The sequence below is a fragment of the Larimichthys crocea genome, chromosome III (genome assembly GCF_000972845.2).
Source record: "Larimichthys crocea isolate SSNF chromosome III, L_crocea_2.0, whole genome shotgun sequence".
Lineage (NCBI taxonomy): Eukaryota > Metazoa > Chordata > Actinopteri > Sciaenidae > Larimichthys > Larimichthys crocea.
The window spans coordinates 19653790-19671693 of record NC_040013.1 but is presented as its reverse complement, the minus strand read 5'-3'; the positions used below and the strand labels follow the sequence as shown (position 1 = coordinate 19671693).

Here is a 17904-nt window from a genome sequence, read left to right as displayed (position 1 = left end):
GTGATGTTTCCAGATCTCATTAACTAAAGGCTGTTTGAGTGTTGTGTGGATAATTAGAGACGGCGGAGGCTGCGTATTTTCAGCGGTTGTAGAACAACGTTCCCATTAACACCTGACACAGAAGAAATCCCAAAGCAGCCAGAAGATGCATCTGGATTTTTTATCTTGGTTGGAGGGCCTGAAATGCTTAAGCGCAGGTGTTCATCCACACACGTGGAGTTGGAAGCTGTTTCTCACAATAGTTTGTTTTCCGGTTTTGCTCAACAAGTCGAAGCTTGCATCAAAGGATAACATCTGGTATTAAAATCATAATGAAAGATAAAAAAAGGAGCACCTGAATGATCAGACCAACACCCAGGAAACAAAAAAGAAATGGGAAAAGGGAGTCTACACACTGCAAAATCTCTGTTTTTTTAATGTCTAATCTAGACACATCTTGACACATCCTCTATTTGAGTTTAATGGCAGGTGTAAATAGGATCATTCATGCTCCAAGGAGCAGGGATTAACTATCAAACAATAATAAATTCCCAAAACTAAGGCTAATCCACACTCCTCTGGACTGAAACCCATGCTGTTACGAGCATGTGGTCCGCACAACAGCAGACCGAGGCACCAGGAAACCACAAATCCCCGCCACTTTATCCAAACATCTCTGCGGTGCATTGGATTGATGACCCATGTAGTTGGTCACCATCGGAGTTCTGCAAAAACAGCTCATTTACATAATCGCATCATAAATACCGAGAATTCATTTAATCATCTTCTCTGTTCTGATGCTCTGGGCTAAAGAGTGTTGATATGATAAGACAGCAGAGTTATTAAGGAGGGAGAGAGAGAGGGAGGCAGAGAGAAGGAAAGAGAGAGAGAGAGAGAGAGAGAGAGAGAGAGCAAAAGGGATCAGTGAGTGAGTGAGTGAGCTTGTCCTGATTTAAGCTGCCGCTTGGGGCCAAATGAAAATTAATTAATTTCTGTGAAGAATCAATTTCTCAGAATGACAGTGTCAGATTCAATGTGTGTGTGTGTGTGTCAGAGAGACACTGTGTGTGTGTGTGTGTGCATGTCAGAAAGAGAGCGGGAGAGATCATAGCCTATGATAACATGACAAACTTTTAAGAGTTTTTTTTTTTTTCCTATCTGAGATTACTAAAATTCATTATCATCATCATCATCACCATCACAGCGCTCATCATCCATTAAAATGGTAATTAGTGACAAAGCTAGAGCAGCACTAATGTAGCAAATAAAAAGGGGTTTGTGAACCTGCATCAAATGATATAAAAACCTCCAATACAAACAAACACAGATCATATTTTTTTAGATACTAATTATTTATGGCATATCCCATATACATGTTTTACAGTGGCTTCTCCTTTTTGGGGGGATTTCAGGAGATATATTACCCCTAAATAAATAAAACATCACGTCATAATCCTGAATTATAACATCACACACAATTTAGATTGCTGTGATGCATCGTGGAAGTTTGCAGGTGAGCAAAAGTTCCTACAAATCCTAAATGGATTATAGATAACCCCACCTGCTGCACCCACACCCTCAAACATAAGCAGGGTAACCCCCACATCCACAGGGTCACGCTGTCACCCCCACACCCCTCCCCACTCACCTTGCGTTGGTACAGTCGTTGTAGAGGGTCTCGAAGTCCTGCCTGGAGATGAGTTTGCACCGGTTCACCCCGGGCTGGATAGCCCCAAGCCCCCGCAGCACACGGACCTGCTCCACGTTGCACACCACCGGGGAAATGTCCAGCCGTTTCAGCTTGGTGTAGACGGTGTGGAGCCCGCCGACCAGGTGCTTGAGAAAGACGTCGAAAGCCTGCGGCAGGCAGATGAGCTCCGTGTCTTTCACCGTGAACGAGGCCAGCTTGGCACCTTTCACCTCCACCAGTTTACACTCGTTGTTTTGCGGCGTGCTCTCCACGGGAGACGGGGTGGCGTACACGGGTTTAGCGCTGCTGGACACCGGGGCTCCTCCGGTCTTTAATGGGGTCCCGTTAGGTAGTAAGAGGTCCGCCCTGAACTGGTGAAGCAGCACCGGGTGCGCCACCGGAGGGGCCGGGGAAGAAGCGGCGGAGGTGGCCGCAGGTGGCGGAGAGTTGGTGGCCGGAGAGACGGAACTCGGCGTCGGGTGGTGCCCGAGTGAAGCGGCGGGGAGCAGAGCCGGAGCAGCCGGAGTTGCCATGGTGGTCATGTCCGAGAATTAAGAAAAAAAAAAAAGTAAACTTCAGAGTCAACTATTTAAAGAAAGTAACTTCAAACAAACAAATGCAGTTTTTTGTTTTGCCAGATGGAAGTGCGCATCGAGTTGTGCAGAGGAGGAGAAGAGGGGGGATAAAAGAAGAGAGGAGAGGAGAGACAAGGGTCCGTGTGTGGAAAAACAGATCACATAGTTGAGTCAGAATGAGAGGAGGCTTGTCTCCGAGCTGGAGATGCTACTGTCACATTATCATAAAGAGGAGGAGCCTGGGCATGTTCTTGGAGAGTGAGAGACACATTCACACAGAGGGAGAGAGAGAGAGCAAAGATTAGCCTACATAAACTTTGGATAAGCCTATTTGTGAACGCCTAACCAAAAGACACTTTGATATTAATGCTCCTGATGAGGCTTAGTGTGTCTGTGGCACTCAATCTGTTTTTATTCATCTTCCCACACTGCCATGCGGGGCTAATAGTTGTGTTATCCTTGAACATGTTATGATCTGATCACTGAGGTTTTTATGTCTTGACAGTAAATATGGATAAGCTTTGGAATAAAGTTTATTTCCAAATATCAAATCATATCACTTAATACAAGTGTCATAGTAAAACTCTTAGGTATGCCAGCATCCAGTTTTAATGTCCAATTTAAATAAATTGATATAAACGTTTCAATATGATAACAAGAGTCTCTTTATTTTTGTTAAAAAATAAAAAAGTAAAGGATGTTTGACCTCTGTTCTTTCCTGTCAGGTGCTGCTGTTTTATTGTTATTGTGATGTTGTTTGTACTCCATACCGCCGTAGTCTTAAATCAACAAAAAAAAACCTGAATTTTAATCCAGAAAGAGTCAAACAAAAGAGACGAGATACTGTACGAAAAGCTTATAGAGGGGAGAGGAGCGAGGGGAGGGGGTGGGTGGGCGCGTGCAATAACCTTGGCTTGACAAATTGACCCCTTTACCTGTTCCCCTTTTCCTCATCCAGTCCACACACACACACACACACATGCACACACACTCCCATCATTTACATATGGAGCTCGCAGTCCTTTCAAAGTGGCTTTCACGGAACATTGTGCTGATAATGATCTTGGTCGTGAGGGAGAGAGAGAGACACAGATCTCCAGAGACCATCTCACCATAAGACAAGGGGGAAGAGGATAAAACTCCGACTGTACTCCAACTCAAAGGACTTTAACACTCTTTTTCCACCCGCCGCCAACCCCACCTTCCCCCCACCCCCCCTCTCTCCAATAAGCCCTCTTGTGTTTTTTAATTGGCAGAAATTAATCTTTAGGATGTAGATGGTAGATTTACATTCATTAAAAGTCAAGAGAGGAAGCCAGGCTTGATGCTAATCAAATCTGCTTAATTATGCTTAACATGAGTATCTCCAGGGGAAGAGAGAGAGAGAGAGAGAGAGAGGGGGAGAGAGATAGCTAACTCGAACTTTTTACTTTTTGCCTTTGATAACTCCTGCTGAGTCTGGCCTTTTCCTTGCCAAAAAGAAATGTCACGACTCTCTTTCTCCATCTGTAGAAAATACACCGATAAAGCCATCAGTGTTAAGCAGAGCTGATTCATGTCATAAATTCCCACCTTTAAGTGTTTAATAAGTGGTGAAACGTTCGGTTTTAACCTCCCCGGCCAGCGCTTTGCAACTTCTTAGGCTTGTGGCATAGATTTACTGATACACCATGAATCCAGTTAACCCACAAAAAAGGTGGGGTAAACAAGGACCTGATGAGTAATATGTCTGCCTGAAGAAATTATTATAACCTTAGACGGTTTGTTTAATTTGTCATCCATCCACGGTCTGGTAAGCAACCACAGTGTCTACGAGAACCCTGTTGCCATTAGGTTGCAGGATGCCCTGGTGGGAAGTGACTTTGTCTCACAACAGGAAGGTCACAGGTTTAATTCCTACAGCAGCTATTGTGCTTAAACTCCCATGAAATGAAACAATGAACCGATACTTGCTGCTAAATCTCTCCACTTTCTGAAGTGTAAAGATACAGTGTAGGCTACCATACAGAGGACAAGAAAGATACAAAGTCGTGCTTATATGAAGGGGAACTCCACGATTTTTTACACAGCAAAGTCTGTCTACATGTCTTGGGGAGCATTAGTGCATGTGTGTAAAAAAGTTGTACAAAGACTTTTGTGGCTCCAGAGGGAGCTGTGTGACATCTGCCTCGAGTGATGTCGCTTGAGTCAGCGTCAGTTGGGTCTGACTACAAATTTAGAAATGAAAAGGAAAAAAATGTGTGGAGTTAGAAAGAAGAGAGCTCAGCTTGATCGAAGCTCCCAGCATAACACGCTCGAATCTCTGACCAAACTGTTGGTGGTTGAGTTGTATTGTGGGTAATGTAGGCGCTAGTTCATTACAAGGAAGAATGTGGATTAAAAAAGATTATATCTCTTCTTCTGCTGCATGACTTTATCCCTTGGATACTCTTTAAAGTTTGTCTTCCTCTATCTTGACCGCCTGGGAAGATTCTCCCTTCGCTGAATATTCCTGCGTTAATTAATTTTTTATATCTCCTTTAATTCCCATAATTGCTCCAGTACTGTATGTGATTTAAGTTTTAACCTCAAACATATGCCTTAATCCATGTTATTGTATTGTATGGTCTACAATAGCTTGTTGTTTGAATGTTTTTGGAGGAAATAGGTGACCTAATTTTTTTCGGATGTTTCGATCTCAGGTAGACTTACTGATTAAATTAAAGATTCAGTGGGAAACAACAGTCAGATCCCAAGTGAGTCACCCCCCTGGACCAGTGTGGTTGCCAGAGATTTGAATCAGGCTTCAGGCACCTTTTCCTTACAATTTTGTACTGTGCGAGTCAAATAAAAACAACTGCCTTAAAGAAACTAAATCTAGCTACAGTTTTCCTGTTTTAATAATTCATATTTATCTTGCGGTAGTGCCATCATGAGCCAAAGAGACAAAGATAATGTTCATGTTGTGTCGCTGTTTGAAAGCCAAGCTCCGGTCCTTTCCACATGTCTGTTTTGGCCAGTGAGCAGCACAAGCATGAGGGAAATGTGTAGGTGGTTAGATCAGCCGATGAAGTGTAAATACCACTCAATCTGTTCTCATTAGAGGAGTAAAAACATACGAATCACTTCGCCTCTATTAAAAATGCCCCAGGGTCCTGGTTAAGTGTGTGAGTGTGTGTGCATTAGGTCGTATATGTGGTTGTGTGAGAGGGAAAGAGGAGCAAGGGGGGAGGAGGAGGAGGGGAGGGGGTGACAGAATGATGTTTTGGCATTTGTGTCTGCAGAGGGGATCTGAAATGCCACCACCATCAGCGCTGCTTAATTCTCAGAAACACACTCTTAATCTGAACAGACAATCCGTTCCGACAGCCACTGTTATGATTCAAATCAACTTGGAGTGAAGGGTGTGTGTGTGGTGTGTGTGTGTGCTCTTGTGAGTGAGAGAGTATGTCATTGTGTTTTGGTATGTGATTAGGTGTCTGTGTGTGTGTGCTCATCCCTCTATGTGTGTGTGTGTGTGTGTGTGTATGGCCAAGATATCACACATCCATTCCACATTCCCCTATGATAATGTGGATTGATTATGGATATGATAATGAGAGGCCGGCGCGGCGTCGCGACCTTCACAAGGTCTAATTGAAACAAGCGTTGGTCCTCCGAAGCACTTATCAAGTCACACAGCACATCATTAATCACGGAGAATACAAGCTGTCACTGTAACACACATGCACACGCACACACTTACACACACATTCTCTATTTTTCTGTTTTTCTAACATACACACACACACACACACACACATGCTCACTCTCCTGTCTTCTTTCTCTTACGCACACACATGCACACACACACACAATGCAAGCTGTCACTACAATATGCCTGGTATTGTCTTCTTTTAAGGAGAGTGGACAGCTAGTCCACCCTCCATCTCTATTTTCTACAAGAAAAGTTGAAGAACAAACAGGCTGTTGAAGTTAAACCTTAAAAAAACAAAGGGGGGAAGAAAAAAAAAAAACAAGAGAGGGAATGTTAAAACAATTCAACAAAATATGAACAGCTGTTCACTTCACCCAAATTTGCCTGGAATTGAATTAGCTCAAGTTGTTTTACTACCTGCTTTTATTAGAAGACAATTTAACAACCAAATGTGATTCCAATGTCTGATTAAGGCAGCATATGGTGCCTACCTGTTAAACACAACGTGCTCAATACCAGCTTAACGCCTCACTGAGCCACTCGAATAAACTAATAAGCCCAATATCATATTAGTCATTACATAGTCCAACACACAAAATTCCAATCTGATAAAAAGGTGGTTTCATTATCATCATAGGGAAAACACAAGGGAGTTTGCACGCGCTGCCTTGATGCCATCACCAACTTTGTTAATTGTTATTCAATTAACTCCTTTTGTTAATGAAACCAATTAATACTTAAAAACAAGCAGGGAGATATACGATTATTATGCATCTATGCAGAAGACAGCTAATTACAACTGTAAATCAATCAATTCTACATTAATCAGCTTGGAAATTTTCCAAAAACAACAAAGTCACTAAAAGACTTTGGAAGTTTTTTTTTTTTAACATATTTTGATTGCCATGCCATTATCCCGTCTAATGATTGTTAACGATCCTTTAAAGAGTTTATGATCCAATTTCCTTGCTATGAATTTAATTGGGATCTAAATAGTATAATCTTACAGTGTAAAAGTGTGGCCTGTATTTAATCAAGGGTGGTGTATTGAAGTAAGCTTTAACAAGGTCACAGAACTCCGCTTAGGGCAAATACAGTCAGGGAGGCTTCACGCTGCTGAAGGATGAGGGCCAGACAGGCTCGATCAGTTACCAAAATATTAATAAATCAGTGGTTTCAGTGCCAGAATACAGACTTATATAAGGATGATCTCTTCAGGGCATTAAGAATATGCTGCTCTATACTTAGATAGTTATGACATTTATTGTCAGTGGTATTCAGAGTCTTTGCTTAAAGCTAATAGTTGCTTTGCTGCTACAGTTGTAATGGATCTGGTAAGACCCGTAGCTTATGGTTTCTAATATTTGCAAACTTAAGAAAGATATTGATGTTTGTTGACTTCATGGCTCCTCTCTGCTTGTGCTACGTAATGGATAAAACGGGATGTAAACACACAGGAGACATTTGTTCTTTTGTGCTTCTGGTCCCACTAGGTCACCTGATGATGCTCAGTATTCAGCAAAAAGTTACAGTTTCACTTGATTAAAATTCAGAGAACTTTTAAGTAGGCACTAAAAGGCCCTCTTACGGCAGCTTTTTTAATTTTGTAGCTTATTTCATGGCTTATTATAGGTTTTTAAGATAAATATAGTGAAGCAAATAACACAAAATGATAATCAAAATAATATCTCCTCTGAAATATAGTAAAGAAGTATAAAGCATGTACCCAACCCACATATAAGATACCAAAAATACAGATGCAGTGGGGACACAGAATACGCCTCCTTAGATAAATGTGTTACTATGGACATTTTTTTTTTGTCAATTTGGGCAAATTTTTCCTCTTTATCTGGCCATCATTTTGCCTGTGTTAGTTCATATGGCACTTTTTTTTTAAACAAAGTTTCTCTCGACATATTTTGGAATTCAAAAAATGTATTACCCTCTTAAGTCATGAGTGACAAAAATGTCAGCTTCCAAAAAACTGCTATGAAAACTTTACAAATTATTTTTTTAATATTACTTGATGTTATATATGAAAAAAAGGGAAAATAACTAATTGTGTTTTTTTCAGTGACATCAAGTAATCAAACCGGCATTTCGAGGGTTAAAATCCTTTAAAATGATTGAATGTTTGGTAGTTTTGAGCAGAGCTGATGTTGTTTAAAAGATTTCTGCAGAAAAAAAACAGAAAAAAAATATTACTTTGTAAACTTTTTAAATTAAACTGACGCGAGGGTTAAATTGCAGACAAAGAACTTTGTCTCCTGTCCGAGCTCTACAAATACTGGCACAGAAAAAGTTTACAACTCACAACTTTTTTTTATAATCATTCAACGAGAAGAACAGAAATAAAGGTCTAAAGATTCGAGCCCTGAAATCATCATATAATGAGAAATAAGGCATGAAATGGACATAACAAACAAAGCCCATCTCTGCAGGGACACCATTAAACCTACCTGTTTATGGCTAATGCTAATTAGTAACCTAAACATAATTGTGCACATAGAGATCTTTGACTTTTGGTTAAACTCATGCTTCACACAACACTGTAGTTGTTTTCATGAGACAATATGTTTGTACAAACATCAACAGACCATCTTTCCTCATGCATAAGAAAATTTCTAATCAGTCCAGTCTAATTATTTTTCTAACATCCGATGCAAACACCTGGACCATAATTGCAACACATAGATGTTTCACTTTTAAATGAGACTGCCCTCATTTATCAGAAAAATAATCTTCAGCCTGGATAATTATCAGACGTACAAACATAAACACCTTCAGAAGTTCTGATGTGAAGACCTGCTAGCCTCTGGAGTTTATACAGTCATGTGACCTGACCAGTGCCCTAGTTGAACACCTCTTAGATGTTTATGCATATATGGACGCTAATCTCTCAGTCAGGACTATGGGATTTGTGAATATTTTGTTTTACAGAGATCAAAGTAACTGGCTAAGATCAGGAGAAACCCTTCAAACACATCAAACAGAGAGCAATGCATCCTGAATCCCACGCCCACAGTGGCCAATCAAGCCATGCATAACTCTTTTCCTTTGTAAAAGAAAAGGTTTCTCAATGTGGGTCTCCCTCCATCAACATCATGCAGCTCACCCCCCACGGAGGCCATGGGTTGTTTAGGCTGATGGGCTATCAAGGAGAGCCACTGCGCCGTATCTGTATGCCTCTCATACTTGGCTAACACGATGCTGGTATTGGGGAACAGAGGAGATACTGTGTTAAGAGATCAAAGCAGCAGTACAGAGATTTAGACTCACGGCCTGTCAGTCAGAGATGGCGAGACAAAGCAGGAGAAGACAGAAATGCTTACACACACACACTCTCCTGCTCTCTCCCTGGCTCTCTGTGAGGGGTGAGGCGTTACTGTCAGATGGCTTAAGGGCTACTCATTTGTAGACATCTACAGCACTGCATGAACACCTAAACTCACACACACAGAGGGACACACACACACACACACACAAAACATACCAATTCAAGCCTGTACGGATGAAAGGTCGCTTCTAGCCTGTATATTGGCCTGTGGAGGAATGTTGTGTGCTCTCAGCATTTTCTTTCGTCTCGAAGATGAATAGAGCTATTTTACACACAGTGGAGAAACAACACAATGCTCTGTGCGGTTAGACACATGATGTAGGAGTTTCATTTCTGGTTGATCAAAGATGTGTTTTTTTTGTCAAGCTTGCAATATATCTAAACTTGTGGAGCGAGTACAGACATAAAGGGAGCTAAGATTTCAGTTGAACAGGACATCCGGCTGTAAAGAATGACCCTTGTTAATGTCTTTTTTTCTTTTGTACACGTGGATGTGATCACCCCTGTGTTTGTATTATTGTGAAATGTTCCACCACCATCTTTGTCCCTTTCACCTAGTGTGACAGGAAAGATCATTTCCTTTGTAAAACCTGGAGCCTGTAAGAATGATATCACTGGGGAAAAATGCTTTGGTACATTCTACAATGGGATCAAGACAACACAGAAAAAAAAGACAGGATAAATATGGAAATGGAAAACTTGATTTTAAAAAAAAAGTACCCAATGAAATCTAATTGCTCTCAAAACATGAGGAAAACTCATGAGATGAGAAACTTGCAGAGTTAGAACCTAACACCAAATGAATACCCACACTTGAGATAAAAACAAGAATGACACAACACCACCTTGTGGCCGTCGACTGTATCACTTTAATTTAGACTTTGTTCGATCATACATGGAAAAAAATAACAAAACAAAAAAATTAAAAACAAATTATAGACATTTCAAAACATCATAAAAAAAACATTTCCCCGTGAAAAAGTGCATCCACAAGTTGCCGCATCAGAAATTAGAGCAGGATGTCAACGCCACCTCCGAACTTCATAAATAGTAGCAGGAGAAATATTTGACACAGAATGGCTGAGCATGCCCTCGTGTCTGGGGTTTAGGAAAAAGGCTGAGATTGATTCCTCTTCTCAGAAACTCAGACACAAGTCGAAGCACAGACCAGGAGCAGTTAGTCACCAAGGAGACGCAGAGGACAGGAGTGCCAACACAGACAAATCTGGCTGGAGAGCCCATAAAGATCCAGGATTAGGGCAAGTTCTCAAACGAGGCCCCCAAACTGATGTGGTGATCAGGCCGCAGCTTCAGTTAGTGCAGTTTTCAGAAGCCTGAAAGAGAAAATATATACAGCGGTGATGCATCATTATGATTTATTATGTGATCAATATACAGTGTCTTTTATTATAATCAAATTACAGCTGCTTCATGGGTGGGCTACAACTGTGCACGGGACAAAAAAATGTTCCTATTAATAGTTCCATTCAAATGTTCTCTTCATCGTTACTCAGAAAACTACTATAACGTATGTGCAAATTTATGGTGTAGAAAATCAACACACTATTTATGGTATGGGTAGGCAATATGGCCCTAAAATCATATCACAATATTTCAGGGGATTATTATATTCTTGGCTTGCTATGCAGAGCCGATGTAGTTTGTCTGTTTAGCTTAGCTCTCCTCGTGCTCTGCTTGAGGCGGTGCAATAAGTTTGTCGTATTGCTCCATTTTCTTGCACTTCCTACATATCTATGTTTTGTAACCGAACCACTCCCACGCGACAAGTTGCTCCATGTTTTGATACCAACTCCTTCACTGTGGAGCAATGTTACAGGTTCTCAACCATGTTTGCTGTTTTTGTGAGTAATGTCAGAATATTGTCATCACAGTATTAATTTAGATTAATATTAGAATAATCATAATGGAATATCTGCTTTCCTAATTGGCCAAATACTTCATAAATTGAGATAACTCATCACATTTGTGCAAAACAAAAGTCTTAAAACTCCACTGATACGTGCTCATAAATATGAAACATTGCTCTTAATCACCTAATACACCCACAGATACTCAGGGGAGAGACACCTCAGCATAAATGGTATTGCAGAATCTCTGACGACTGACTTTTTTTTTTATTGTCTCATCATATATATATTGTCTACCCTGCCCTATACAGTACCACGTCAATGGAAACATTCACATCTAACTTTCTTAACAGTTTTAAGTTTCAGAAGATATTTAGTTTACGGTACAAAAACCATGATCGCTGCAGGTATCTCGAGTTTCAGTCTGACATTGTTGACTTGAACTATAGGTTAGCTGATCAACAGAAAATGTATACAGAATAATATTTGTAATGCAACTCATTTATCGCATAAAATAACTGTTTTCTGCTCTGTGTTATATGTACCAAATTGGGGTTCCTTTCTCTGTTGGTTAATGTTAGATGGTATAATATATATATTTTAAGAAACCACACTGAGGTCTGGTACTGTCATTGACTGAACAGCAGATCTATATGTTTGTAACAGGGTTGGGCCTTCGATAAAATGATAAAGTTGGCTCTCTGGGAGCCTGTCTGTGTACCTTGAGGGATTCAGAAGCTTTACGCAGTTCTTTGATGACTGCTGACAAAGCTTCTGGATTGATGCCCTGCTCGCACAGCCTCACACATATGGACAAAGACTCCATGTCCAAACCAGTGTTTAGCAACCTGGAGATCTCCAGGAGCACTGCAGGAGGAAGAAAATGACAGGTTACACTAGTTAGATTAATACTGGAGAGAGAGAGAGAGAGAGAGAGAGAGAGAGAGAGATACTTTATTGATCCTGAGGGAAATTCAAGCATCCAGAAGCAGCATGACAAACAGTAAACATACATTAAAGTCCGGCCCCACAGTCAGATTTCATGCGTCAAAGCTTCATTTTTATATTTTAATTGTAATTATGGTGTGCTACCATTGTCAGATACTGTATGGCTGACAGATCTGGCATTTGAATGCACTAAATGTTAACCTGTAAGGACATCACTGCTGGTGTTGCTCCACAGAGCGGCATAAGAAGTCTTTCTTACCTGTGAGCATCAGCTTGTACAACTCCTCACTAAATTCTTTATAAGGTTTTGATTTACATATTGCACAGTTCACTGTTACTTGGTTTTAAATCTACTGTTACTGGTTCTATTTAACTGTTATTTATACATGTGTATATATTGTTTAAAATAGGATATTGTATAGGGTATATTGTTAAAGTTTTGTTTTCTTACTATTGTTTTCTTGCTATCACTCACCGTTTGGGAACAATTTCCCTACGGGGATTAATAAAGTACTTCTGTGTTATGTATCTGTACATGTGACACAAAATATTACTTCCTGAAAGATCTTGTGAAACACACTTTTCAAGCTTTATTTGATAGACACAGCTGAGTTTTAAACTTAAATGTTAACAGACTTTGCATTACTCACAATAAGCCATGTATAAAATGAACACGATCTTAAGATTTGTATCAACTTCATGCAAGTTTAACATGTTCCATACAATTTATTCTTTTATTATCTGACTCCAGATGTGAAAGAAAGGCAGACTGGCTTAGATTTGATGATGAAAAAAGGATAATTGTTACAGAACAGTGCCAAATGCATGTAACTTTTATTGCACAATGTCAAATCTGGCCCTCTTTAAAAGAAGTTTGACACTCCCTGATTAAAGTTAACCTATAACATCAGATACATTTGCATTTAAATTGAACCTATGCAGAGAAATTAGACATATTCAGGCTTCAATGAGACAATATTTCACCGCTGCTTGTGCCCTATGCAGCTTGTTAGCAATAAACACTCAGGACTGAATGTTAAGTCATTCACAAATCTATATATTTATATATATTTATATATATTTACCGTCCATCGTCTCCCGGACTGCGTTCATGTTTGCATTTGCAGCACTCGCCATGGTGCACAATGACAACAGCTGGCCTGCTAAAAAAACACAGACTCACAGAGGTCTCTGACTCGACACAGGATAAAGTTATTACAACAAATCAGCCAAATCTCCTCATCTTAAATAATAACGTCCAAAATAAATATAAATAAACTATTTAAGGGAGCTTTGTTGGGTTTTTTTTAGCCCGCTAAACTAGATACCGGACCTAGAGGGAGGAAGTGACGACACAGGTTGTTTGCATCGCTCGCTCCTATTGGCTGGCTGGGCTCGGTGGACGAAATTGAAATAAACGTTTGAGTCTCTCTCTGCTGATTGTTTGCCGACCCTTCAATGAACATTGTTTTTTAAAGCTGCCAGCTCAAAGTCCTGCCTCGTTAACAGCTGTAAGTACATATATATATATATGTGTGATATTTAAATGTTTGTTTGTGTTTTTGTGTAAAGTGTGTGTTAGTGATTCCTTCTGTGCTTCCTTAACGCTATAGAAACAAGGGAAGTGTGTAACGTCTCTGTGTGTGTTTGTATTCATTTCTGCATGTTTCTTTTAATTTCTGCAGACTGGAATATTTGTTGTCAGCGTTAAAGATGGGGGACCACGTTGAGGTGCAGATCACCCCAGAGACTCCAGGCAGACCCTCCATTAGAAACCCATTTGAAAGCCCCAATGACTACCACCACCTCCGTGAAGCCCTGGTGCCAAGCCCATCTGTCTTCAAATCCAAGCCGTGTAAAGCTGTGAGTCTGACACATCTGTTTTTTTGTTTTTTTTTTACAAATATCTAAATCAGTGGTTCTTGTTGGAGGTACCGAACCCCACCAGTTTCATATGCTCATTCACCGAACCCTTCTTTAGTAAAAAATAAAATATGATTTTTTTTACTGGTGCACAAAATGAACCGTGCATTAACATCACCTTGTTCAAATAACAAAACCAACACAGTGCATGAACTCACAACAACTTACCTCAGTGTGACTTCTGCTGTTGCCTTTGAGAGACCAGTTCAGATATGCGTGGCTTCACCTTGGCAAGTGCCAGTCTCATGTCATTTTCACAGCAAAGTCTGTTCCTTTTCTTAGTTTTTATGTCCAGCATCCTCGAAAACGATTGCTCACAAAGATATGTTGTAACAAATGGTATAAAAAATACCAGGGCGGAGGCTCCACCGAACCCCTGAGAGCGACTCACCAAACCCCTAGGGTTCGATCGAACCCAGGTTAAGAACCACTGATCTAAATGCTGTATTATCTTCATAGGTTGTTGTAGTCTTGTATTTCCTCATCTCTCTCTCTCCCTCTTGCAGACACCTCCCAAGTTTAATTGGTCCATAGATGAAATGGCCAGTCTTCTCCCAGTGCACATAGACCCGGAGGAAATCCAGCGGCAGTCTTTTTACCTCAGCCAAACAAGGTATGCACTGAAACACACAGTAGCAGAAAGATGGACCTTCGTGGTTTATTAAATCCAGAGAGCAAATTAAAGATGGCATGATGAAATTTGTTTCTACTAAACATCTAGGATGGATTCTGACATTGAGGAAAAGCGACAGAATGCTATTGAGCAGGTATGTGACTATGATGAAATCGAATCATAGAGAAGTTATTCTACTGATTCATTTTGTAATTATTTTATTTGTCTGTTTCGCGATAAAGTTTTTCACCAAAGGAGCCATCGTGCCTTCCCCCTGGGCTGCACCAGACGCCCGTAAAGGCCCTCAGATCTCTATGAAAAGTAGGTTATCTTGTTGCCACATTTTCCTCCCCGTATTTGCGTTTTAAAAACTCAATGTGTCTTCTGGTTTTCTACATTATTTAAGCATTTTATGTCTTTGCACTTGTAGGTTGTATGTCTGCCATGATTGCAGAGGAGCCAGAAAAGATCTCAGGTTGGTGTGGTCTTTTGAAATTACTGTCTACAAACAGTATTCCATCTCTTCTTGTCGCTTTTACTAGCTTGGGTTTTGAAATCATTTTTCTTTTTTTTTACAGTTGCTTGTCAGACAACTCTTTCATTACCTTTGGCTTTTGATTTGGAGAAAGTACTAGGTAAGCCTCCTAATAAATATTGGCACAATCAAACCGGAGAGTCCGTTATCTACCATCAAATCACCGTGTTTGTCTGTGTCTGTCTCTTCCCTCTTCTTAGGGGATTATTACCGCCATGAGGAAGCGTGTGACGCTGTGCAGGAGAGTCTCAGTTCCTCTTCCTTAAGACGAAAGCTTTTCCTTGATGGCCGCGGCAGTTACAGCGGCTCTGACAGCTCCAGCCCACCAAGCCCAGAGAGAGGCCATGCCAGGCAGGAGAGGCCTTCTCTAACCCAAAAAGAGGGAGCTGTAGAAGGGGTTGAAGCTATCTCCTCTATCTTCTCCTCCCCTTTGTCCTGCGGCGCGTTGGCTCCAACTCCTTCTACGGTGAGTGAAGTGTATGGATGCAAATAATTATTTCGCCATTTTTGTCTGTGTCATCTTTTATGTCTTTATTTTGAGCACTTACACTGTTAAATCTCTTAATAGGGTCAGTTCTCATCCAGTCCCATCCAGCATGGCTGCTTCCGGGATTGCAGCCTTGGCAGCATCGCCAGCCCTCTGTTCCCTGATAGGTCGTCTCCTGCTGGCCTCGTTTCCCCCACAATCTCTCCAATTGCTCGCACACCCATAAGCTCAGGTAGACAATTTGTTTTGTAAGAATAAAGCAACGCACCCTTTTTCATGACTTGGAAAAAAAACAAACTCACTTCAAACTGAATCTGTATTTTCTGTCTTTAGCTGAGAGGAAGCAGCCGAGCAATCTGACTCCGCACGGCGTCCCCCTGGACATAGATGTCACCTCCTGCAATGAGAGCCCATTTGTCGAGGGTTGCTCTCCCATTCGTAGCTGCTCCCCACACCAGCTCCACTGTCACAACGAACCCCAGCACAATGCCCGACCCAAGCCACGGCCCAGAGTTCGCTGCTGGGCCTCTCCTCCCCTCATCTCCCCAATCCTCAACCCTAGACTCCAAGACAATCAAGAGGCAGAGGAACAACACCCCTGCTCTTCCTCCTCCTCCTCTTCTTCTTCCTCTTCTTCTCTCCCCCCTATGGAGCTAGATCCAGCTTCACCCATGGTCCGCAACGCTCACCCCGCTGACGCTGGGAGAGTCAGCCTGGATGTTATGGACCCTGTGAAAATGGACGAGGACACAGGGGTAGAAGGGAGATTGGAGGATGAGGAGGAGGAGGAAGAGGAGGAAGTTGGAGTGCTTTCAGGACAGCTGACCAGCTCTCGTATGGGCAATGTGTCAGCAACAGAAAGCTCTCAGATGTTTGTATCTCTTTTTGCAGAGGGGAGCAGCATACGCTACGATTCCAGCATGCAGGTTGGTATGAGGCGGAGAAAAGAGCCACATTGTTCTTTTAGTGTTTCACTGCATATCTAACTTACTCTTGTTTGAATGGATGAATTCTTGTTGGTCATTGCATGTTGATATGTTTATCTAATGAAATATTTGACTGATTTTTTTTAATGTGTGCTCAGGTGGACAGCGGGTACAACACTACCTCAGCAGGAACCGCCAGTCTTATCGATGGCCTTAGCTCAGACTGTCACAGCAAAGAGTCTTTCAATTCAAACCTGGCAGACGAAGCCTTCCAAGTCACCCGGCACAATAAAGCAAAGGTACAGTTAGCCCTTTGCGCACAATTACAGCTGGTGAACACTTAAGTAGTTAGAACTTTAGATCTAAAGCAGTATCAGCACTTATTTAAAATACCTTAATGACAATACTGTTCCATTTCCTCTCATTAAAAGTACATTTCCCTTTTTTTTCCAGGTGTTTTATCCACACCACTGAGCCTGATCTGAATGAATTCAAAGGGATGCCTCCTCCAGTGAAAGCTGAAGATGATCATTTTGCAATGAAATACGTTTACACTAAGTTTGAAGCATTTATGTCGAAACCGTTTGGTTAGAGTGAATGGGGTTGAATGTTTGAGGACGTGTTAACAGAACTGAGGTCTCACAAGTGGTTATTAGTTGTTGTCGTTTTTGTTTTTTAAGGGTTTAAGTTCAAGTTGCTTGATTGTAAAGCAAGTGGTTTACTGCAGTATGATTTATCACAGGTTAGAAGGGAGAAGACAAACTAATAGCTTTATCATGCCTCACAGTAAGACACTGAGAAGCTATAAGTCAACAGTTCTTTTGTACCCGGTGTATACTGGTGTGATAAGGGGAGAAAAAAAGAGTAAATTCTATATTAATCTTGCACAACATTAACCTCCTTGAATGCTGTATTGATGCTAATGCTATCATTTTGATTTTATTTGGTGCCGACACGATCGACTGAATAGATCCTGCCGTTCAGATGACATCAGATTTGTACTGTATTTATGTTTTTATAAAACCGTTTTATCATGATATTTTTATATGATGAGAACTTCCTTTTTATTGTGAGCGAGAATTGTTAAAATTCAGGTTACCTGTGGATCTTATTTGGATTGGTTGAATATTTATTCGTGAATAAGACGCACTGAATAATGCCACTAGCGAATTAAAAGCTAATTGAGCCATGTGTTTATCATTTTTTATATACTTAAAGCATTGGCTGGATCGACACATTAAATCAACTTGAATTTTTTGTCTGGCTTGAGAAGATGGTTATTTTTTATTTTCATTTTAAGCAAAGAGTATTTTGTCTTAGACTGGACACAATGTTCAGGGTGGAGCT

The 17904-nt window shown here is 40.9% G+C and overlaps 3 protein-coding genes across 4 annotated transcripts in view; 1 reads left to right on the top strand and 2 right to left on the bottom strand.

Moving 5' to 3' along the window:
* Positions 1-2736, bottom strand: part of dachc (dachshund c) — a 23786-nt gene extending 21050 nt beyond the window's left edge. Inside the window, exon 1 of one of the 2 annotated variants that reach the window (XM_019265981.2) lies at positions 1628-2736. In XM_019265981.2, coding sequence (XP_019121526.1) covers positions 1628-2211 — 584 coding nt within the window. In that variant the 5' untranslated portion in view covers positions 2212-2736. The remainder of the gene's footprint in view (positions 1-1627) is intronic. The other variant, XM_010731599.3, reaches the window with a different exon arrangement.
* A 7370-nt stretch (positions 2737-10106) lies between these two features.
* On the bottom strand, positions 10107-13358 carry mzt1 (mitotic spindle organizing protein 1). Its single transcript, XM_019265997.2, has 3 exons — positions 13159-13358; positions 11847-11992; positions 10107-10591 (listed from the first exon to the last, which is right to left on the bottom strand). Exons 1-3 carry the CDS (start codon positions 13208-13210, stop codon positions 10568-10570), a joined length of 222 nt encoding a protein of 73 aa, XP_019121542.1. The 5' UTR covers positions 13211-13358; the 3' UTR covers positions 10107-10567.
* An 86-nt stretch (positions 13359-13444) lies between these two features.
* bora (bora aurora kinase A activator) lies at positions 13445-17625 on the top strand. The gene is made up of 12 exons (XM_010743241.3): positions 13445-13584; positions 13759-13936; positions 14503-14609; positions 14718-14763; positions 14852-14930; positions 15040-15084; positions 15188-15244; positions 15345-15610; positions 15713-15863; positions 15965-16557; positions 16716-16856; positions 17011-17625. The coding sequence occupies exons 2-12, from the start codon at positions 13787-13789 to the stop codon at positions 17029-17031; spliced, it is 1656 nt and encodes a 551-aa protein (XP_010741543.3). The 5' UTR covers positions 13445-13584; positions 13759-13786; the 3' UTR covers positions 17032-17625.
* Positions 17626-17904: the final 279 nt, after the last annotated feature.